The sequence below is a fragment of the Tamandua tetradactyla genome, chromosome 23 (genome assembly GCF_023851605.1).
Source record: "Tamandua tetradactyla isolate mTamTet1 chromosome 23, mTamTet1.pri, whole genome shotgun sequence".
NCBI classification, from domain to species: domain Eukaryota; kingdom Metazoa; phylum Chordata; class Mammalia; order Pilosa; family Myrmecophagidae; genus Tamandua; species Tamandua tetradactyla.
Window position 1 is genome coordinate 21,621,855 of NC_135349.1, and position 22,938 is coordinate 21,644,792.

General features: G+C 36.0%; 1 protein-coding gene and 2 pseudogenes across 1 annotated transcript; 1 reads left to right on the top strand and 2 right to left on the bottom strand.

Moving 5' to 3' along the window:
- Positions 1–2,882: 2,882 nt before the first annotated feature.
- LOC143667459 (olfactory receptor 9G19-like) lies at positions 2,883–4,256 on the top strand (annotated as a pseudogene).
- Positions 4,257–5,745: 1,489 nt separating this feature from the next.
- Positions 5,746–6,690, bottom strand: LOC143666708 (olfactory receptor 9G4-like). Its single transcript, XM_077140301.1, has one exon. The coding sequence runs from the start codon at positions 6,688–6,690 to the stop codon at positions 5,746–5,748; it is 945 nt and encodes a 314-aa protein (XP_076996416.1).
- A 9,723-nt stretch (positions 6,691–16,413) lies between these two features.
- On the bottom strand, positions 16,414–17,590 carry LOC143666709 (olfactory receptor 9G19-like; annotated as a pseudogene).
- Between the last annotated feature and the right edge of the window lie 5,348 nt (positions 17,591–22,938).

A 22,938-nucleotide genomic window follows, 5' to 3' on the forward strand; every position in this document is an offset into this window, starting at 1 on the left:
ATTTTTTCCAAATTTTCCAGACATGATTGGCAGACAAACTGAATCCGAATCAGGGGCACTTGTGCCTACAACATGCTAATTTAGGATTGGAGCCCAGGAGATTCTAATTGCCCTGAATATAAGGAGCCCTTGTATCTTGAGTATTGACCACTTTCCAAGCACTGGGCTCAGCCCTTACACAGGTATAAAGATTAACCTTTAAAACAACACTTTGGAGAGAGAAATATGGCGTTTTGCTATAAATAAACTCTAATGTTTACTTCAAGGCCCAGATTCTGTACGAACGTAGACTACTCGAAGGCATGATATTTGCCTGGTGGTCAAACAATTTTTCTATGTTACCTCAGCTCCCTCCAGTTGGAGCAGTTATCTATGATGTCTAAGACATATTTTCTATCTGTCAGGATGTATAATACAAACCAGCTGTTGCTATAAGAACACCACCTTCTTTATGAACTCACTCCATTTGGGAAAACAAAGACCTGTTATTTGGTCAGGCTGACTATTTCATGGGCAGGCTTTTTTTTCTCCCTTTCCATACCTGTCTTATACAAACACAAATAGCGAGAAATTACTTGTGCCAAGCAATGCATGAGGGCTACCAAACAATTCTGGAGATTTTAGGGTAACATGGCTTCATCAGGGGCCACGTTCTGCTGGCTTGCTCCTTTCAGAATCAGGGTGATCCATCTATTCATTTGTTAATTGCTTCTGCAAATATTTATTGTGTTGTATTCTACACAAGGTCCTATGGGGCACAGGGGGGTGTAGCGATGAATAAAACAGACAAAACTCTGCCCTCATGCATTTTCTGTCTCACAGGGCTTACATATTAAATTGTTGAGTTTACTAGGACTAATTTACATCCAAGTATCTCTTCTTGACTGCAAGACCAAAAGAGACCTGGAAAGGAGACTGGCGCATGATTTCATAACAGGTAATGTGACCACTCAGGGATTTCCTCCAGTTGTTTGCTGTTCCTTCACTGAATTCCTAAGAGAATCATAGAAAATGTTTATTACAAAGGAAAATGCAAAACTCTAGAGAAGACACTCTAAATGACATGGTAAAATTCCCTAAGAAATGTTTTTGAAATTTGGGCTGCAATATTTGCTCATCACAAGAATTGTTGTTGTACTGGACACTAAATTTGTAGAGCACAAGGATAATAGTTCGCCTTCATGCTTGGAAAACTCACATGAAAAGAAAATTTTCCCAAACTTGACCTCTAATGCTTTATGAAAAATGACTTTATAATTATGAATTTAAAATCTATTGCACTTCATAAAAAATATATATATTGATGCATTTTAATATATACCAATTTATCTAGGAATGCAATGACAATAATCATTGCTTGTTTCAAATTTTTACCCACAAATGTTCACTGTAGTAGAAAAAATTTTACATGCAGAAAATACATTTTGGGAAAGTTTTGATATATACTAACATATAGAATTTGAACATTAAAGGAAGATTTTCATTTGTTTTGTTTGGAACCTTATCAAAAATTTTTCAGCATATCAGGAAAATCTTACCTCCAATGTAAATGCCATTCCTGATATTAAGTCATTAATAAATATTCATTCACTATTTCCACTAGTGTTCCAGCATTTAGAGATGGAAGTACACCTTTTTGTTATAATTCCTATTTCATATTTATTATCATATAAAAATTGTATTGTGGACATCTTTCCTTTTCTATCACTAAATTATCCAGCATTTAGAGATTTAAATACACTTTATTTTATTATAATTCCTGTTTTATATTAGTTATCATGTGATAATTTTATTATGAACTTCTTTTTTTTCATTCCAGCTTTTTGTTACAGATAGGATATTCTCATGCATGTATGTATGATATATTAATATTTGCAAGTAGTTTACATAACTGATAAAATTTGTTTGAAAAACTTAAAGGAGGGAGTAATAACATTTGTTAAATAAAGGATATGTTTTAATGTGATAGGGCTGAGAATTATTGCTATAAAGAATAAAAACTTGTGATATATCTTTTTTCAGAAATTATATGCATGGCTAATTAGACAGCATGTACAATAATAGTTTATTTCAAGTGATTGACCCTTAAAAAGACTCATATTTGGTTTACTTAAGATAATGATGTGGATTCATTTGCTTGTCTCCATTCTCCAATTTCACCCCGATTTTCTGGCTGGTTCTTTACTCGGGGATTTATGTTGATTGTGCCAAAATTCCTTCTAGAAAAGCAGAGTAAAGAACGTCCAATGTGGTTGTAGGAGAGAATATCATTTACCTGGTGAAAGAGTGACCTTCTTACTCTTAGGAGAACTTTAAAAATTATTCATTCTAAGCAGGGAGTTGAGGAAGTTTTATTTTCCTCTATCTAAATTTTTTTAGCTCTTATCCCAATTGACTTTCTTCCGGAAATCAGAATTTTTCTTAAAAACATTAAACATTGTTCGAAAATCTTTCCATATTTGTTTATTTGTTAACTATGCATCTCTCCCTTACAGACTAAAAGCCCCATAAGAGTAAGGACACACGCTGTTTATCTCACTACTATATTCCTAGGCCTAGAACAGCACAGCACATGGAGCACTACTATATTCCTAGGCCTAGAACAGCACAGCACATGGAGCACAGGAATAGTTGTGTGAATAAAATGAATAGACCCAGCAGTATTATGGCATTCTTATTTTAGAATTATTTTGCAGAAAGGAATATCTTGAGGTACAGAGAACTTCAATCACCAGCCCAAAGTAGGAAGGATTCCTGCTCAGATCTGTGAGACCTGTAGTCTTGACCATATTACAGGGTCCTAGTTTGTGAAAAGCTCTCATCTTATACCTACTGAGGGAACCAACTCTCTGCTCCATGCATAGCTGATGTCTCATTCAACCATGGAAAGAAACAATCATACTGTGAATGAGTTTATCCAGGTGGATAAACTCATACTGTGAATGAGTTTGTCCAGAGGGTCACCACAGACCCTCTGTTGCAGTTGATTTTACTTGTGGTGTTCCTATACATGTATTCAGTGACCGTCCTGTAAAATACCACCCTCATTTTGTTGATATGTTGTGGGAAACAGATCTTTTGACCTTCAGGCTAAACCTTGAGATGGTGACCCGGAACACTGGGTCACATAGCTCTTGCCGCAGGCTGCTCTTCTCCTACAAGGAAGCTTTCAAGGATAAGAGGGTTGGAGGCCAGAATGCACTATTCTTTGAAGAAATTTCACAGATCAACAACTTAGCTTAAAAAGTTTTGCATTTTCTTGTATTTTACATATTGGCCTAATTTGTAATTAACATTAAAGATGAACTTGATGTTACTTCCTCCTGCCTTTTGAAGTAAGCACTAATAAATAGCTTGGGCAAGACTAGCAAAGGGCTCTTTGCTCTAGAAATTCAGGAGTCCCCTTCTCCCATTTTCAGAAATCTGTGTCTGTCTTAATTCTTGAGTCACCCTGTCAGCAACAATTTGTAATGACTTCTGACTTCATACCCCCGTGCATTTTTTCATCAGAAACCGTCCTTTCCTGTATCTTTGGTATTCCTCTTTCTACACCCCAAAGATTCTGGTGACTTGCATCTCTGAAGACAAGAGTATCTCCTTTGCTGGCTGTGTAGCTCAGTTCTTCTTCTTCACTGGGCTGGCCCACAGCGAGTGTTATCACTTGGCTGCCATGGCTTATGACCATTATATCACCATTTCCAACCCACTGTGTTATGCTCAAGCCATGTCAAGAAAATTGTTCATTTGTTTAGTTATATATTCTTATACTGGAGTCTTTGTCAATGCAATAATACTGTTCAGCAACACATTCACATTAGATTTTTGTGGTGATAATGTCATTGATGACTTTTTCTGTGATGTTCCACCCCTGGAGAAGTTCTCATATGATGTAAAAGAGCTACCAGGCTGTACTCTTTTTCCTCTTGTCCTCCAATGTCATCAGTCCCACTCTGCTCATACTGGCCTCCTACCTCTTCATCATTGCTGCCATCCTGAGGACCCACTCCACACAGGGCCACCTCAAAGCCTTCTCCATCTGCTCCTCCCACTTGATTTTTGTCACCTTGTACTATTGCTTAATTCTCTACATCTACTCTCACCCAAGTTGTGGCTATTTCCTTGAGAGGGACAAATTGGTTTCTACATTTTACACTGTTGTCTTCCTTATGTTGAGCCACATGATCTATATTCTAAGAAATAAAGATGTGAAAGAGGCTCCAAAAAAACTCTTCATGTTAACAAAATCTGAAGTCTGAATGGACATAATTTTTAAAATCATTGCTAAGAGATAATGGACAACCTTCAGTGAAATGTTGGAGAGCTTGGGTACAAAAAAAACAAAACACAACATGATCTTTTTCAATTAAGGAATTTCATTACAGCAGTATTGCTTCTTTTGTTTAGTGTCTGTATTTTGTTTTAAGGATCTGACTCAAGTATATACTGTAGAAAATAGACCAAGCTTAATATTATGATATATTTTTAAAGTAGTATTTTGACCTAATACAGAATAGAAGGTTATGGAATACATCAGGGATCTCAAATAATTACATTGGATATGTCTACCACCTTCAAAATTGGTCAAGTATTTTTCCACCTTTGGGATGGGTAGTAAGTGAATATAAGGAAAATTTAATGGATTGTTCACATTTCAGGAAAGGAATGTTAAGAGTTTTGTAATGAAAAAAAGAGGGCTGTGAGGAATAGGAAATAAATGCAGGTGAATGAAAGATAAAACGTATTAGAGCTAATGTAAATTATGAAAAACCTAAAATATGTATGAAAATTTCAATGTAAATTAATTTTGTGAATTTGTTCTTTTCATAAAGAGTTATAATCCTTCAATAGTGAAGTTCTAGCTTCTAAATTTCAAGCTTTTCATTGGTAAAATGTAACCAATAATCCTACACGTGTAGAGTTAATAGTATTGAACTAAATACTACTAAAAATCCTCTTGGAGACAGATATTGAGCTGTCAGTTTCATACAGTTTTCTGATGGGTTCAGAAACAATCATTGCATCTGGAATACAGTGGGTCTTTGTTTGTCTGTTTGTTTCATTTATACCACTTGATTTTACTTTTTCCCAGTGAGGTCATGGTGGTGTGCCTTGAGGAGAGTACTGTGAAGTGCCCATTATATGAGGGAGGAATCATTCTTTACATTGACACCTAATCCTAAGCAAGACATCATTTTAGGGTTTTAGAACAATATTTTTATAGTCTAAACAAATATTTAACACTTTGTATAGTATTATGTTAATTTATAAGGCAGACAATTCAGGCAGAAATATCTCATATTCTCCAAGCTTTAGGAAGGAATTTGTAGTGGACATCTTATAGTAAATATCTATAAAATTATGAGCAAATTTCCAACAGTCTAACCATTCACTATATTCTCCTTACCCAAGATGGTTTCCTTCTCAAGTTTCAAAGTCAAACCACATTCACAAAAACATCTGAATATGTATTTTTCTTTCCAATTACTCTCAAAGACAAGCAAAAGGATAAATTTTGAGGGAACTGAATGCTACAAATTGACAAAATATCATGCAGAATATCAACAATATTATAGTATAGGTTAAAAATATTTTACATTGCAAAAAATATTTAAAACTCAAGAGTGATTTATTTGATGTTTTATTGTTTTAATTTAATTTGCTGAATTTAACTGAAATATAACAATGTATCCCAACAATTAGGAAGATTTAATGAGATCATTCATTAAAAAGAAAAATGATAATATTTCATCTTTGTGGCCGTATAGTCTGTGTTGCTTTCTTGAAAGCCTCTTTGACATCTTTGTTCCTCACACTATAGATGAGAGGGTTGAGTAATGGATTCACCACAGTGTAGAATAGGGCAGCCACTTTGTCTCGCTCTAGTGAGGAGGTAGAGCTTGGCCTTGAATAGATGAAGAGCAAAGACCCATAGAAAAACATGACTGAGATCAGGTGGGAAGCACAGGTGGAGAAGGCCTTGTGCCTCCCAGAGGCAGAGCGGATCCTCAGGATAGCCAGGAGGATGCTGAAGTAGGAAGTGAGGATGGCAAGTATGCTGGACAGTACTGTGAAGCCCACCACACCCAGAAGAACTTTTTCATAGATCCAGGTTTTTGTGCAGGACATTTTCACCAGTGGTAGTGCATCACATAAGAAATGGTCAATGATATTTTTGCCACAGAACTTCAGGCGGAAAGTGTTGGCAGTATGGGCTATGGCATTCAAGAAACCTCCTGTGTAGGCCCCAGCAACAAGACCAGCACAGAGAGACCTGGTCATAGAAACTGAATAGAGTAAAGGGTTACAAATTGCCACGTGGCGGTCATAAGCCATGACTGCTAGGAGATAGCACTCAGTGTAGGCTACTACACAGGAAAAGAAGAACTGGGCTCCACATCCAGCCAAGGACATACGTTTATCTTCAGAGATACAAATGGACAGGATTTCTGGAGTATAAACTGATGTGTACCAGAAATCCAGGAAAGACAGATTGCCAATGAAAAAGTACATGGGTGTGTGCAGGCGAGAATCAATACAGATTAAGATAACCAGGGTCATATTTCCAAGCAAGGTTACCACGTAAATTGTCAAAAATATTCCAAATAGAATCAGCTGCAGCTTGGGGTCTGCTGAGAAGCCCACCAAGATGAATTCAGTTAGGATGGTGTGATTTATGACTTCTTTTTCCATGGAAGAGAAAACCTGCTTAAGAGTATGAAAAAAAATTCATTTAGTGATTCTCATATATTAAGAAATAAACAAAGGTTTTATGTCAACAATTACTAAGAGGTTTATATACTTTAATATCTAGAATCGTAGAACTTAAGTCTGTGATTTGGGAAAACCTTTAAAATTGATGTCAGAATCCAGATTTAAAATTAGGCTTTTCAACTTTTTAACTGTTAAATGCAGGTCCAATACTGTATTTTCATCAGATAGTTGAGTAAATTGAAGCTCATAAAGATTACTTATAGCTTCCTGACTGGTCACCGTATTGAGCAAAATAGACATCCATGGAAACACCAGCCCAATAATTGCCACATACTGGGCACTCACAAAATGTCAGCATCTTGCTTTTGTGCCAGATATTTTGCTGATATTGATACAAATGTTCTTGCAATTATTAGTAAAATTAGAAAAAATATTTATTTTTCTTGCTATTACTAGTTAAAATAGAAAAAAGTATATATTATTCACTATGGGTCTGTCATTATTCTGCTATTTACCTGACCCACTTAATCCTCACAACCAGCTTATAAGTTTGGTATGATAATGATTCTCAGTATACTAGATGAAATAGAAGCAAAGAGTGTAGTTTGTTTCATTCATTTGTTTTTCAGGCATAAATAATTCCTTTCTTTTTCTTGTATAAAAACCCTAGGAAAAGCCCACATAGGGTCTGATTCTCTGCCTGCAAGCTCTGTTGTGGTTCTCTACAAGATGGTCAGTGAATTTCTGAGATGAGGACTTGGTCAACATAGTCTTTTTCTAGAGGTGGGGGAGAGATAGCTGCTGGTCTTGCAGATGGTATCAAATGAGGCTTTGGGGAAGTTGTCCAGGGTGGCTTGCAAGCTCTGATCAAACTGTAGCAGTGGTCTTTGCCAGCCATCAGCAGCAGTTTCTTGGACATGGAGTCTGAGACAATGCCAGTGCCCCTGGGATCTTGGATAAGACACAGAGGCACAGAGCTCTTGGGTCCTATTGCCTTGCATGAGAAGGTGTGGGGCTTGCAGATCTTTCTGCCCTAGTATACCCAGCACACAGGGACAAAGGAGAGCTTAGCCAGAACGACGGCCCCATGGATGGTGGTGGCTGCCTCCTTGGGGCACTTACCTCCCAGACTGGTGACTCAGGCCACTGTGCTACCTAAAGGCCACAAAGGGCTTGAACCTGGCTCATAAGCCAATGTGTGTTACTGTTGTACAGATATAATTTTAAAAATCTCCTCCTTGAGGGACATGCCCAAGGTCACAGAGTTGGTAACACAAAACTCATGTTTCAACAGGAAATTTTGTTGATCTACATCCATGCTCTCACCAAATAAGCCATTTTCCTCTCTTATAGCTGAATGCTTTTCTCTCTGTTCTCCTGAAAAAAGCAATGCTTGTTACTTTCTAACAATCTGAATTTTTTTTAACTACAAACAGCTTTAAAAATATTTTTCTTAAGAATGATTTCTTTTCCACTGTCTTCTAGTGATCTGAGATTTGCAAGTGTAGTTAGGACATTTTTGATTCCATGGATGTTGTATCTTAGGAAGTACCCATTTTTGGTGTCAAAACATAGAAAAACCATGAAACCTTCAAAATATATGTCCTATAGCCCCAAATCTTTGGAGTAAAACTAAAAGAAGGCATCTAGGTAAAAATAATCTTTACCACGTTAGAGCCAATAGTCTCAGAATCCAGTTGTCATGCCACCTGTCTGTAAGCAGTGAGAGAGAGCTGAAACTAAGATAAGATTGTGATTTATTTCAATGTTTAAATAATTACCCATGAGCTCAGCTAGGGATAATGATGTGTCTAAAATGCAACCCTAGTCTTCTAACCTGATGTCTAGTGTTCTGGCTTGTTAGGAAGTGAGATGTGGGTGTTCTCATTTCTTCAAATATAATAATGTTCCAGAGGCTGTGACTTGAGTGCTGACATGGGTAAAAGAGGCCTGGGATACAAAAAGGCATTCCGTTTCTCCACCTGTGTAAGGGATCTTGCCTCATTAGCACAAAAAAGGCAAATGTTTTAGTCCTACAGCCCAGATTTTTATGACCCAGACTCAGCTTCCCTTTATAACCTTTTTTCTAATGACATGTTTTCACTGGCTCAGGATTTCACCCAAACTAGATTATCCACACAATCAGTTACCCCATAATAATATTTCACAATTTAGTAACTTAACTATTGGATACATAACACTGTTCTATCACCACTTGTATGCTAAAATATTTGTCTGAATTTCCTCAAACTTAAAATCAGGAATTTATGATTATTATACACATATTTGTACAAACTGTTGGGTTATTAAAATCACTGACTCAATGGTTACTCTGAACTTTCTCTGTCACTGTAACATACATGAACTTTTGCATTATCCCATAACTCTCCCCTTTCCCATGGGCCCTAAAAGACAGATGTCTTCCCTGTCTGTAAAGCAGTAAATGGTAGCTGGAGGGAAATAGCAGAATTCTCAAGCTATACTCAATAGGAAAAACAGCACTATCATCAGAAGGAGGAAAACAGAAAGTATTATAAAAGTTTGTAGGTCAACTCATAATCCTTAATGTACATGATTTCACAGCCAACCACACTGCTGTCAGTACCTCAACTTCACCTCTTATTGTTCAAATTTTATAAAACATTGCTCTGTCCCCTGCTCAGTGCAGACCCTCGTAGGAAAGAGTTGTCTCTCCTCCTGCCACTGAAGATGAGGACCCCATGAAAGCCCCCTGAAACTGTTCTATCTACTTGCCAATCTGGACTTGTCTGATTTATTCTTGGTCTGTTGTACCCCTCACAGTTTGGTAGAAGGCTGTCTTATTGCACAGCCCCTTGCCTAACTTGGAGCAACCACATTATCATGTATTCATAAAAGGAAATTTAGATCTGGGACTTAATGAGCTCACTTTCATACAAAATAAATTGGGCAATAATGGCAATGTTTGGACAAAGCCAATTATTATCATCCTGTTTTGCTGTTCTAAAACTGATAACACAAAATTTCTAGCCTATTCCTCTGTAGTTATTTCCCAAAAGAAGAAATGTTTAAATGGAACCTTTAAAAATGGAGAGCCATTGATCTAGTGATCAACTCATTGTAGGGATACAGAGAGCAGGGAGTGCACCATCATCAGAAGAAACAGATTTTTCATGGTCATCACATTCCAGGAGAGAGTTGGTGAGTTCAAGAACTAACAGAGATTGAATAGGGCTGGGTGGAGCAAAGAACCAGCAAAGGAGCTGAAAGGGTCATCAACCAGATCATAAAGCTTTTTTGGAGCCATGCTTAGGATTTTGGCCTTCAAACTAAAATCAGTGGAAGTCAAGGTCATTATGAAGAAGTCACTCAATCAGACTTATATGTTCAAAGTTCACTCTGAATACAGGCTAGGAAATGAATTGACAGGTAGCAAGGCCTTCCACCTAACAAGAAACTCTCTGAAACCCTCGGTCCTCTGTCACCTGTTCAGACCAACACTTTTATAAAGACAGGAAAATGAAGGATTATAAAGTTCTAGAAAGAATAAACATCTGCTGCATAAACTGAATCATCCAAGTACATGGGACTCAAAAACAGTCAGCCTTAACATCTCTGCTAAACAGAAATTTATAATTACATAACAATTTATCTTCAGATTAATGGGGAAATTCCTAAAGCAAGGTCCTTTCAAAGTTGGAAAAGCTTTCTCCCTATATTTTTACCAAAGAAATTGTAAATCCTAAACAGTTGTGGATAAATAAATGTGATGAAGTTTTTTGTTTTATTTAAACATTTTTATTAAGAAATATTCACACACAACAGTCTATGTTTTACACAGCTGTGCATTCCTCACCACAATCATCTCCAGAACATTTGTGTCACACCAGAAAAAGGAATAAAAGGAAAAAAACTCATATATCCCATGCCCCTTACCACTCCCCTCATTGGCCCACAGTATTTCAATCTACCTAATTTTTACTTATCTCCCCTTATTATTTTTAATGCTCCAGTAGAAAGCTCAATATTATGGTAATCATTTTTATTTCTGTATGCAATAAAATTGTACTGAAAATTCATCACATCATATTTCAGTACCAAAGCTCTGATTAAAATAAAGGAAGAATAAAAATAAACCACAAACCAATGAGCAGTCTGTATATTGCAAAAAGTGGCTAAATTACTTTACAGACCCTGATGTCAATAGTGGAGTCTGTTTTACCACCCCTTGAACCTGGGATGGTCCTTTGGCTTGCCTTGACCAGTAGATGGTGCCATGTTCTGTGCCAAGTGAATTAACAGGCAGCCTGGATCTCAGAGATTTTAAGTGCTTCTCTTTTTGTTTTTTGGAATCCTGCCTCCACTACGTAAAAAAAACAGGGTTAGCTTTTAGGCTTCCTGGTTAGTTCTCCTCTCTCTCCAGCTGACAGAAGGCTGGCAACTGAAATGTAAGTGGGGCTTTCTAGATCATTCATCCCAACTGAGTGCAAAGGTGAACACAGGCAAATTGAAGCCAGGTGAGAGCAGACAGGTCTGCCACAGGTAGAACACATACTAGAAATGACACCTGATCAAATTCTGCTCTTACCACTTGGAAATTCTGTAGTCTTGGGACAGTTTCTTAACAATGTCTTGACCTAAATTTATTCACCTTTACAAAGGTAAGAAAAATGTTTACATTTTAAGACATGCTGATGATTAAAAAATGTATATGAAATGTATAGTCCACATTGCCTGATATAAAATGATACTTAGTAAAAATGGTAGCTAGTTTTAATGGCAAAAAGAATAACACATCACCTACTTGCAATAGCAGAGCTCAAGGGAATAAAAAGACAAGTTTTTACTAATACAATATAAACCCAAATGGGATTATCTATCAGAGACTTCTTTAAATCTTTTGGTTTAATATTTTTGTCAGCTACTATCTGTGATTTGAAAAATTAGTGGCAGGTTTGGAAGCATGATGTTCATTGGCTTAGCTTTGAGAAATTCAGAGACTGAGATTCAGCCCTGATACTTATCACCTATGCTATTTTAAGGGCCTCACCTTGCATCTCTAGAACATAGCACACTCATATGAGAAATTTGGTTGATCAGGGAAACCAATTTTCTATGATTCCAGTTTGTTAACACCTCCTCTGCATCTGTCATAAAGTAATAACAGATAACCTTAGGTGTAAAAATACAGTGTGAGTGAAAGATTGGCAATCTTTCATAAGTTTATATCTTTGAATGTACGGGAAGTCCTCAAGTTTTTGTCTCAAGTGAGTAACAGAATGAGCTAAAGACACCAGCCTTTTTTTAACTTTTAAGATTTGCATTCTTATAGTTGTTTACTAAGAATCCATGTGTGAGATTGTGTGTTTCCTCTACCCCTTGGACCTTTTGACTTGTTTATCTGCAAATAATTAATAGCTGTTAAATTTTAGAATCTGGACCCCTTTAAGAAATATGAAAAACCAAAGAACATACATATAAAAACACACAATTTTAGAAGTTTCACAAATTACCAGATATCTGCCCAGGAAATTCTGGTTATTTCAGAATATCAGGATTCTGATAATCATATTAAAAATTCCACACCTGGAATATGCCTAAACTTTTTCTAGTGTTAATATTTTATAATTATAAGAGATGGGTAGTAGATATATCAAATTTGTCATGTTTGAAACTGAATTCCTATTTTCACTTCCAAATGTAGACTATCTGCTCATTCCCCCCAGATCGGTTCATAAAATTCTACTCCTCCAGTTTCACAAAGCAAAAATTGAGTGTTATCCTATTCACTTTCCTTCCTATGTTGTCTTCAACTTCCCAGGATTTCCTGGTGTGATTACATTCCTAATAAATCCTAATCCGCCCATTTCTCACCACTTCAACTACTACTACCTGAGCCCAAACATCATTTTTCCCAAGCATACTGCAATTGTCTCATAACCGTCCACAGTCTTCACCTCCTATTGTCTATAGCATCCATTCCTTTTTTTTAAATGCCAGACAATATCACTCCTGTACCTGTAAGTGCTCCCATTTTACTCTAAAATCAAATGTCATGCAATGTACCCAAGGTCCTCTATAATCTGGCCCTCCAGTAATAATTATTTTTATCTTTTAATATTTGCCGCAACATTCACCCTGCTCCAGACTTGCATGGCTTTCTCACTGCTTCTCAGAAATTCCAACCACACCCTAGCATCAGAGATTTTGAACTCTCTTTTCTCTGACTAGAACACTCTTCTCTTAAACAATTGCATGACTTATCCACATATCTTTTCAGTCCATTTCAGATGTCATTTTCTCACTAAAGCCCATCCTAATCACCCTGTTTAAAATTCCATGCCCAACTCCATGTTATAACGTTCAGACTCTATGTTCCCTGTACTCAGTGTATTCTTCTAACTCCTGCTTTTTAAGTTTATTATCTTTATCTCACACCAGAATGCAACATCCACACAGGCAGAACAAGTTGTCTTTTTATTATGCTTGTTTTTTTTTCTTTTAGTATTGTGTCTCCACCATATTAAACAGTTCTTAATAAATAATTAGAACACTACAATTATTTCTAGGAAGAATAAATGTATAGTTATATTTATATTCAGTAAAAATTCTACCCTCAAGCAGACTCTCACAGATCCATGTCCATAAGACTAACAAGAGGGAAAAAAATAAAAGAGGAGGCTCATTCCCAAGACCTTGAATCCATCTTGGGGGAAATAAATTCAATTAATAAATGAAAATGAAATAAAAGGCATAAGAACAATCAGACCTGTATGGCTTCTCAAAACATATTTTGTGTATAGCAATCCTACTGTCTGCTTCCTTCAGAAGGACCACTCAAAATTCTGTGGAAGGATTTTGTCTCTTTGGCATATGAAAATGATTATCAGCAAATAAAAATAGCTCCACTGATAACCTGGAACACACAATTAAGAGTAAAAAGCATGCCACATTTTTTGTGCCTTAGATTTCTCCACTAAGTTAGAGAATATATGATGGCCCCAGTGCAACTACCAGAATGAATTTCCAAGTTTAGATGAAGGCCAGGTGCATCATTGGATGGCACCCAATTTTACAGGGAAGCATATGAATGTATGAGTGTGAGAGTGTATGAGCATGCATGTGGATGTGTGTGTGTGTGTGTGTGGCAAAGCAGTGACCCTTTGAGGATCAGGTTAGACCCTGTGTTCCCATATCCTGATGTTAGCTGAGGGCACAGAGAGTTCAGAAATGCTTCACTACCCTTTACCCCAGGTACTTACCTTTGATCAGAAAGGCAGTTTCCCAGAAATATCACCCTTTTCCCTCCCTTCTGATGTTTTAGAATGCCTTTGTTTGGATGTGATATATATAGTCTTCCAGAGCCCTTTGGGACTCCTTCCATGCAACAACCCAGACAAATTTACTTCGGTCTCCAAAGACTCAGTTATAAAACATTAGTAGTTTGGTGGATGATACATTATTTAGGATATGGTAAAACAAAGAGTGTTTTAATCAAAATTGGCCCATTGTAAATGTGTTAGTATTAATATTAATACTTGAAATACTTTGAAATTATGCTAATTAGATTTTCTAGAATATATCTTGTTTCCATAGTTTTGTTCCTTGCCACACACTCTTTGTTCGGGCCATGTTATACTTCCTTGTTTTGTCTTTCAGGTATCTATCTATCCGATAACATGAACCTACCATCAAATGACATGACCTTTTTATGTTGGTACAACCTCATTCTTTATAGTTAAAAATGTTGCTACATGTAGGAAATATGTGATATCACATTGAATTATTCTTTATTTTTAATTATGACTTTATTGTATGTCAAACTGGAAAACCAAAGAAATACAAGTATTCACAGAACCATCCTTGCTATAAATCAGTGTCTCACAAAGTACAGATTGTTATTCTGAATTATGCACATAGGATTTAAAGCTTTTTGAAGTCTTTCAATTTTTCTATATTAGTGATAGAAAAATTTCTGTCTTAGTGTTTTGGTTGTTATATTTTTATGCTTGATTCTTTGATTTGGGGGAAAAATAATCCTGGTGAAAACTCATAATGACCCTAAGTAAAGGTGTTTGTTCTGGCATGAACTAAGGAAGTTTATCTTTATGGTAAACCAAGAAACAAGAATGAGGAAAAACTAACAATAAAACTTGTATCTAACATCACTTTATAGTGGGTCATTTTCTCACAACTTCCTAACTCATATTCTCTCTTAATGAGTAGTGTAGTATCTTTGGAATCATGATTTCTTAGTTTACCCTCAATAAATCTCTCCAATGAATAATTCAATGCAAATCATTTAAAATATCTATATCTTAGAATTATTCCTTAACCAGCATCATGACTCTCATTTTCACATTTATAGATTAGATTAGACAAAAGACAACTTATGAACTGCTAAATGTAAGTAAAAATAAATCTGCTTTTCTTTAATCATCTCAAATATGGATAGTTTTGTAGACTATGTTCCAAGCAAACAGAGAGCAGTTCTTCCAAAAAACCATAGCTCTATTTATACTACAATATTTTTTATTTATTTTTTAACTTTTTCATTGTATAGTATAACATATATAAGAAGCAGAAAAATAAAAAAGCAAAAGTTCTCAAAGCACTCTTCAATAAGTAGTTACAGGACAGATCCCAGAGTTTGTCATGGGCTACCATATGATTCTGTTAGATTCTTTCTTCTAGCAAGGATAGAAAGTTTAAATATGTTTTTATCACTTCAGTTGACTTTTTTCTTTTTTGTGAAAAATGACATATATACAAAAAAGAAATAAATTTCAAAGCACAGCACAACAATTAGTTGTAAAACATATTTCAGACTTTGACATGGGTTCTGATTCTACAATTTTAGGTTTTTACTTCTAGCTGTTCTAAGATACTGGAGACTAAAAGACAATTTAATGATTCAGCAATCATATTCATTTGTTAAATCTTGTCTTCTCTGTATAACTCCACAATCACCTTTAATCTTTCTATCCCTCTCTTTAGGGGTACTTAGGCTATGCTCATTATAACTTTTTCATATTGGAAGGGTCTGTCACTAATATGGGGTAGGGTGATGGAACTATCTGATGTTCTGGAGAGGATGGGCCCTCTATTTTCAAGGCTCATCTGGTCCAGGGACCCATCTGGAGGTTGTAGTTTTCTGGGAAGTCATACTAGTGCATGGAACACTTGTGGAAACCTATATATTGCCCTAGGTGTTCCTTAGGTTTGGCTGGATTGGTCCTGGTTGGGGTTTGGTAGGTTATGATAGGTAGCAGTGTTTAACTGAAGCTTTCATAAGAGTAACCTCCAGAGCAGCCTCTCAACTCTATTTGAACTATCTCTGCCATGGATACTTTATTAGTTACACTTCTTTATACTACATAAACTTTGTTTTTTGTTTTTGTTTTTTGGCATGTGCAGGCACTGGGAATTGAACCTGGGTCTCACGCATGGTAGGTGAGAATTCTGTCACTGAGTCACCATTGCACCACTCTACTACATAAACTTTATACTAGTATACTATAGTATACTTCTATACTACAATATTTTAAAAACACCCTCAAAAATGTCAATTATAGCTTAAAAACACAAATTAACCTGGTGTTTCCAAATTATCTAATGATTTCCTCTTTTCTTAATTTATTTATTTCTGAGAGTTCCAAGATGATTACAACGACATAGAGACTATTTGTAAAAATACATCCACTGTTGACCAAGTATTTTCATTTAAGATACCTTGTTTCTAGCCAATACTTTCCTCAGGGCATCTTTCAAATCTTTATTTCTTAGGCGATAGGTCAAAGGGTTCAACATTGGAATCATAACAGTATAGAAGACTGACACCACTTTATCCTGTTCCAGGGCAGGTCTGGAGTAAATGAAAAGAACTGAACCATAGTACAAGGTGACAGCTGTCAGGTGTGAGCCACATGTGGAAAAAACCTTCAGACATCCTTGGGTAGAGCGGATATTCAAAATGGTGGCAATGATGAAGAGATAGGAGGCAAGAATAAGTATAGTGGGAGTGATGACATTTGAGGCAAGTATGAAATAGAGCACAGCCTGGTAGTCCTTCTTAACACCACATGCCAGCTTTACAAGAGGGGGCAGATCACAGAAGACATCATTAATGACATTGCTGTCACAGAAGCTCAAGGTAAATGTTTTGCTGGTGATGAGAGTTAAGAAAACCACCAAAGTATGAAGCTGCAACAAGACTGCCACATATCATTGGGGACATTGCCTGGGCATAAAAGCAAGGGATTGGAGATGACCACAGAGCGGTCACAAGCCATTGCAGACAACAAGTAACACTCACTATAAGCCAGCCTAGCAGAGAAGAAAAACTGAGCCAAGCAGCCAGCAAAGGAGATGCTTTTGTCTTCAGAGATGCAGGTCATCAGGATTTTCAGTGCATAGACAGAAGCATACCAAAGGTCCAGGAATAACAGGTTCCCAATAAAAAATACGTGGATGTGTGGAGTAAGAATCAACACAAATCAGAGAAATTAGGGTGATATTCCCCAAAAGACTGAAGATGTAAATTATGAGAAAGATTAAAAAGTGTAACTTTTAAAAGTTTACCAAAAAAAGGTATTACAAAAAACAAATTTTTATGTAATAATAATGGTAAAGTAAAAGTTCTTCATAATATCTGAAAGACGATTGGAATAAGTGACACTTTAGTTCTCTTAAGGACTTTAAAGCTGTTGAATGTTAACTATGTGTTCAACAAACTGTATTCCTGGAAGTAGTTGACAGCCCAGAATTAGGAGACATGGGTTCTGATCTAGGTGCCCTCTGCCATGTTTAAAAAGTTAAAAGATTAAAAAGTGTAACTGCAGATCAGTGTGAAACCTAAAAGAATGAATTCTTTCACTTTGGTGAAATTTTTATCTTCCATGGAGTTTTTATTTCAGTCCTTTTCTGAAAGACAAAAAAGTATGTCATGAGTTAAGATATCAACATTGCCCTCTTCCCAGCATTGCCATTTTAGATCATGAAAAATCTCAGGTGACACACCTACATGATTAATGGTTCACTGTTCATGCTGAATTGAGTATTACTCCATTTTGGATAGCTGGGTAACCAGTTCTGTGCTGCTGTCTTAAGATTTCAGTTGTGATGCCCACTGTGTAGTGTGTGTCACATTATATTTTTATCTAATTTTTCTTTATTTCAAGAGGAGATGTGAGTTGTTTATCACCTCTTTCTCTTGTACTTAGGATAATTGAAGACAATTAGAAACAATATAAAAAAGAAGATTCAGTAAGGTGCTCTGATATCTCTCCCCTTTTTTTCCCACTGATTTACCTGGAGAAGCAAAATTTATTCTGCTAGCTGCATTTTGGAATAATATGGAAGGTCACTAGACTTTAGTTTCCCTGAAGGCTAAAACTACTAACTATAAATAATTTAACTTTCTTTCTCTACAACCAAGCACAAAAGTTGGAGAAGAGTAGAAAATGTGAAATTGTTGTATAAAACACTAGCTTCCCCTAAATAATTTTTAATTTTTGAGATCACAGCATGTATATGATCATCAAACACACGCTGGGGGAAGTAGGACTATAATAATTGATGGATATTTGTGTTGATTTTACTTTTTGAATCTTCTATAGTAGAGCTGAAAAACACTGGCTCAATGAAGGGCCTTGGTTAGTGATGATGAAACACTGAGAATCCTCTTCCCTTAGAGTTTCTGAGTAATAGGGGAAGTACTGTCACCACTTGTCTATGTGATAACCCAGAGGTCCCTAGTGCAACTGACCACCATCAAAAAAGGGCAAAATTGTGATTACCAGGGTTCTCAATTGGCAGAGGACCTAACATTTTTGCTGTGGGCATATGGCTTAAAAATCTTTTAAACTAGAAAAAATTCTTATTTTGGCTATTATGCCAGGCATTGCACCTAAAATTGAGCTAGAAAATTAAAGCCTGCTTTCTTGAAACTGTTCCTATTTGATGAGAACATACTCGACTAGAAGGGTAAGAAATTCTATTTTTTTTTACTCTAAAACAAATTTTTATGTAATAATAATGATAAAGTAAAAGTTCTTCATACTATCTGAAAGATGATTGGAATAAGTGACACTTTAGTTCCCTTAAGTGCTTTAAGGCTGTTGAATGCTAGTTATGTGTTCAACAAACTGTACTCCTGGAAGTAGCTGACAGCCCAGAATTAGGAGACATGGGTTCTGATCTAGGTGCCCTCTGCCATGTTTAAATAAAACCATCCTCTCCAGAGCTCTGTTTACTCACCTGTCTTTTTTAGTTCAGTGGGACTTTCTGATTTCATAGGAGATCATAAGCACTTTGGAAAACTGGAAGTTTAAAACTGGATTTTGCCTTCTCTATAAATTCATAACTTCAGACCAAATTCAGAATAAAAATTGCAAGAGAAAGTTCTTCCCTAATATCTCTTGTTTGCCTCAACTGTTATTGAAGTAAAAAAATTAGTATGTTTTTGAGTATATAAACATGAATATATTTCTCAAGACTTTTACACATAAAAATGGGCTTATGATGGCTACTGTAAGACATAAAATACAGGCAAATAGCATAAATTAAGTATATGGGGGTTCAAGGATAGTTCAGTGGTAGAATTATCACCTGGCAGGTGGGAGTCCTGGGTTCAATTCCCAGCCCATGAACTTCCCCAAAACAAACAAATAAGCAAACAAACAAACAAAAATTCAACAAACAGTGCTGCAATAATGAATACTTACATGGAAAAAGAATGAAATGTGACCTTGCCCATACAGTATACAAAAATAAAAAGAATATGAGAACAGGAAAAACAAGACAACATGGAAATTGAGATGAAACCTGTTACATGAGTCCTATCTATGGCTTGATTTGAAACTTCCTACAGGCGAGATATACAGTTAGAAAGTCCATAAGACAATCAACCAAAAAGGTGGACAACATATTGCCTTTTTGATACCAACTTCCAGAAATCATTTCTGCAGAGATTCCTTATAATGAGAAAGGATGAAATATAATCTATAATTATTTAATACTTTGCATATACATTCTTATCTGTAGAGACACAAAGGAGATTTTCTTACTTGAGCTATATTAGTTCATAGATTTAAAGTTGGCTGCATGTCTTGTTTGGTTCAACGGGTGCTGGAAATATCTCTCCACAAAAAACATTCTCCCTCCCATCTATCAGGCATCTTTCTTCAGCAGATGGCTTCCTAAGAAATAGGTACACCTGAGATCAGTCACACAGAAATGAGCTAATCACAGTGAGTTTCTCAATGTGCTCAAGGTTTAATGCACCTGCTGTCTGTTGCATTTCATTTAAAACTTTAATCAGATACTCTTTAAATTATATATTAATTTAACTGTGCAGTATTTTCCAAAAGTGACACATAATTTCAATCCTTCTCTATAGCATTGCCTACTGTAGATGAAGAAACATTTTAATGTCAGGAAAGTTTAATCCAATTCAATTTTTCTGCACATTAACCAACTCAAGGGACTAATATGGTCCCTGCATGGTAAGAGCAAAGACAACAGTGGAAGATGGCTACAGAGAGTTTATCATAACAAAAAATCCATCAAGTCACACCTGGTTTTCTGTTTCACTGACCGAAGAAGTAAGGCCTGAAGTGAGTACATTCTCTAACAAATACTACAGAAAAATAAATCTTACTTATTTCAAAAAGAGTAATTCCATTATGATATAATTACATTAAAAGTTCTTGCTTTTGGTTCTGGTTTTGTTCTGTTTTGTTGGTCTTTTTTCCATATTGTGATTTACTGCATTTTTTCCTCTGGTCAATTAAATGCTGTGCTTACTGTCATGAATATGAATGTTCATTTATTTCAATTTCACGTGAAATGTAGAACTTCCCACCTACCTTAGAACAGCAAGTGTTATACACTCACTCCAAGCATCATCATTCCAATGTTAACAACTGTGGAACAACATATAGTATTTAGCATCCCTTTGGGATATGCACTTAATGTAAAGGGAATCTTCAACTGCTATTCTGGTGTCTAGCGGTCAATTAAAATGTTCACTTTCTTTCTGTAATGAAGTAGGGAGATATCATTCATTAGGAACAGAAATTTGTCAAATAACTCTAAAAAGCCAGTTTATTTGTATTCAAGTTATGCATTTGTATTTTAAAAACTGGTAGAAAATACTAACGGAACAGTCTACACATAGCAGGTGCTCAAAAATTACCTATACTTTATAATGATAATTATAATGATAACAATAATGGAAGGCAAAGACAAGAGAGCTTCAATACTGAGACATGTTGACTATCACTTCAACAACTTGTCCCAATTTACAAACAATGAAATTAAGAGACAGTGAATGCATTGACTAGCCCAAAGTCATGGCTAATATAATGTTTGCCCTGTCATGTATGTGCCCTATCATGTCATATACATTTATATACATATACATGTCATAAATTTGGAAAGACTATAACTATGAAAGGAAATATACAATAGTACATGCTACATTTAATTTAATTTCTCATACATTTAAAGTGTGTATATGGCTTTATATCAGTCAAAACATTTCTACCCTGGTAAGGTCCAGGGAATTTTATTTTTAAAGTGGATTAGAAAAAAATAACAAAGTAGAGGGGAGGAACAAAGTATCACTATTTCCCTAGTAGTCAAAGCTTTTCATTTTAACTTACTGGTTTTATAACAAATTACAAGGAAGTACCAACCCCTTTAAAATAACTTTTACTGTTCTACCATGGATTTGCATAACACATTTTCTTATTTTTCTTTATGTTATATGGAAGATCCTTTGGGAAGCATCATAATTTAATCGTAAAATGTTTAATATTCTCTTTCTAATGTTATAGCTATTTCATCTTTCTTTCCTTCCTTCCATTCTCCCTTTTTTAATATATGGAAAAAAGCGGTAATTGCCCTAAATATCAAGTGGCCAGGTTCTAAGCCTGGGTGTGTTTATAGTTTGTTCTGTGATCTTGAAGAGATTCTTGGCCAACATTAGTTCTTAGGTCCCTCAGATGCCAAAGAAAAAACTCAACCCAGATCACCTGTAAGGCAGTTTTTAGTTCTAACATTTCTGTGACTTAAAAAACTGTATGAGTTTGGAACCCGGACAGCCAGCAGTTAACTCTTCAAAGAAATAATTCGAGAAAATTGCTAACTATTCTTGCCAGTGTGAGACAGGCTCCAAAGAGTAACAGCTGTTACTGATTCCCTTTCTAATGAGATGTCTTGGGCATTATTAAAATTGATTGGGCTCTCAGAGATGAGCAATTACCAAACTTGAAAGAAATTATTTCCCTGGCTCCTAAACTCCTAAACAAGTTTCAGAGGAACTAATTAATCAAGATAGTTTTAAATAACAAAACTTTCTGGTAATCATTACCTTTCAGCTCTGAAAGTGAGTTCTTAGGCCACAAAGAGGGACTGACTAGTGCTGGGGGTAGTCAAGGCACAGGTAAACTGATGTAGGGCAGAAGAGTTCTTCCTGTCATTGATGGCTCATTGATCCCTCACCCTTTAAAACAAAACAAAGCAGAAAGAACTTCCAAACAGGAAAAAAAAATCCTCAAAACCCAGAAGACTAAATTAATTTATAAAAATGGAAGCTGCAGGAAATACTACATTTCTGATCATTATTAGGTTGAAAAACTTGGATTTTATGGGAGGCATCCCTATATTTGAATACCAGTTCTTGACCAAGGGCAAGATACTTACAACTCTTTGAGTTTCAGATCCCTCAAATATAAAAGGAGGCCAAATAGGCCATACAGAGGAGAATTATATGAGATAAGGCTTATAATGTGCCTAAAATGTAGTAAGAACTCAATAAATAGCCATTGCAATTACTGTTTTATCATCACCATCATTCTCACCCTAGGCTACAACACTAACTTCTTAAAGGGACCCACAATTCAAATCGCTCTCCAATCCAGAGACCCCTAGGCAAAGCCACCTCTCCAACTGAGGCACGTTGCAGATTAAAATTATCTTTCTCGGGCACTTCCAACATAAAAAATCCCCAAATCCTCAAGCTAATTAGCCTATGATCTGATTCCATCTAATTTTCCACTCATATTCCCCACCAATTTACTTTATGAGTCCTGTGTCCCAGTTAAATCAAATCCCTTCTTGATCATTTCATCATACCCCTGCTGTTCTCTTCACCTTGTATTCTGTCCACATTGTCAAATGTCCAAATTCTACCTCCATGGCCAACCTCAATGGCCAGCCTCGTAAACCACCTCCTTCACATCT

Coding starts and splice junctions, on each gene's coding strand:
- LOC143666708 (XM_077140301.1), bottom strand. CDS start 6,690: ATGGAAAAAGAAGTCATAAATCACACCATCCTAACTGAATTCATCTTG.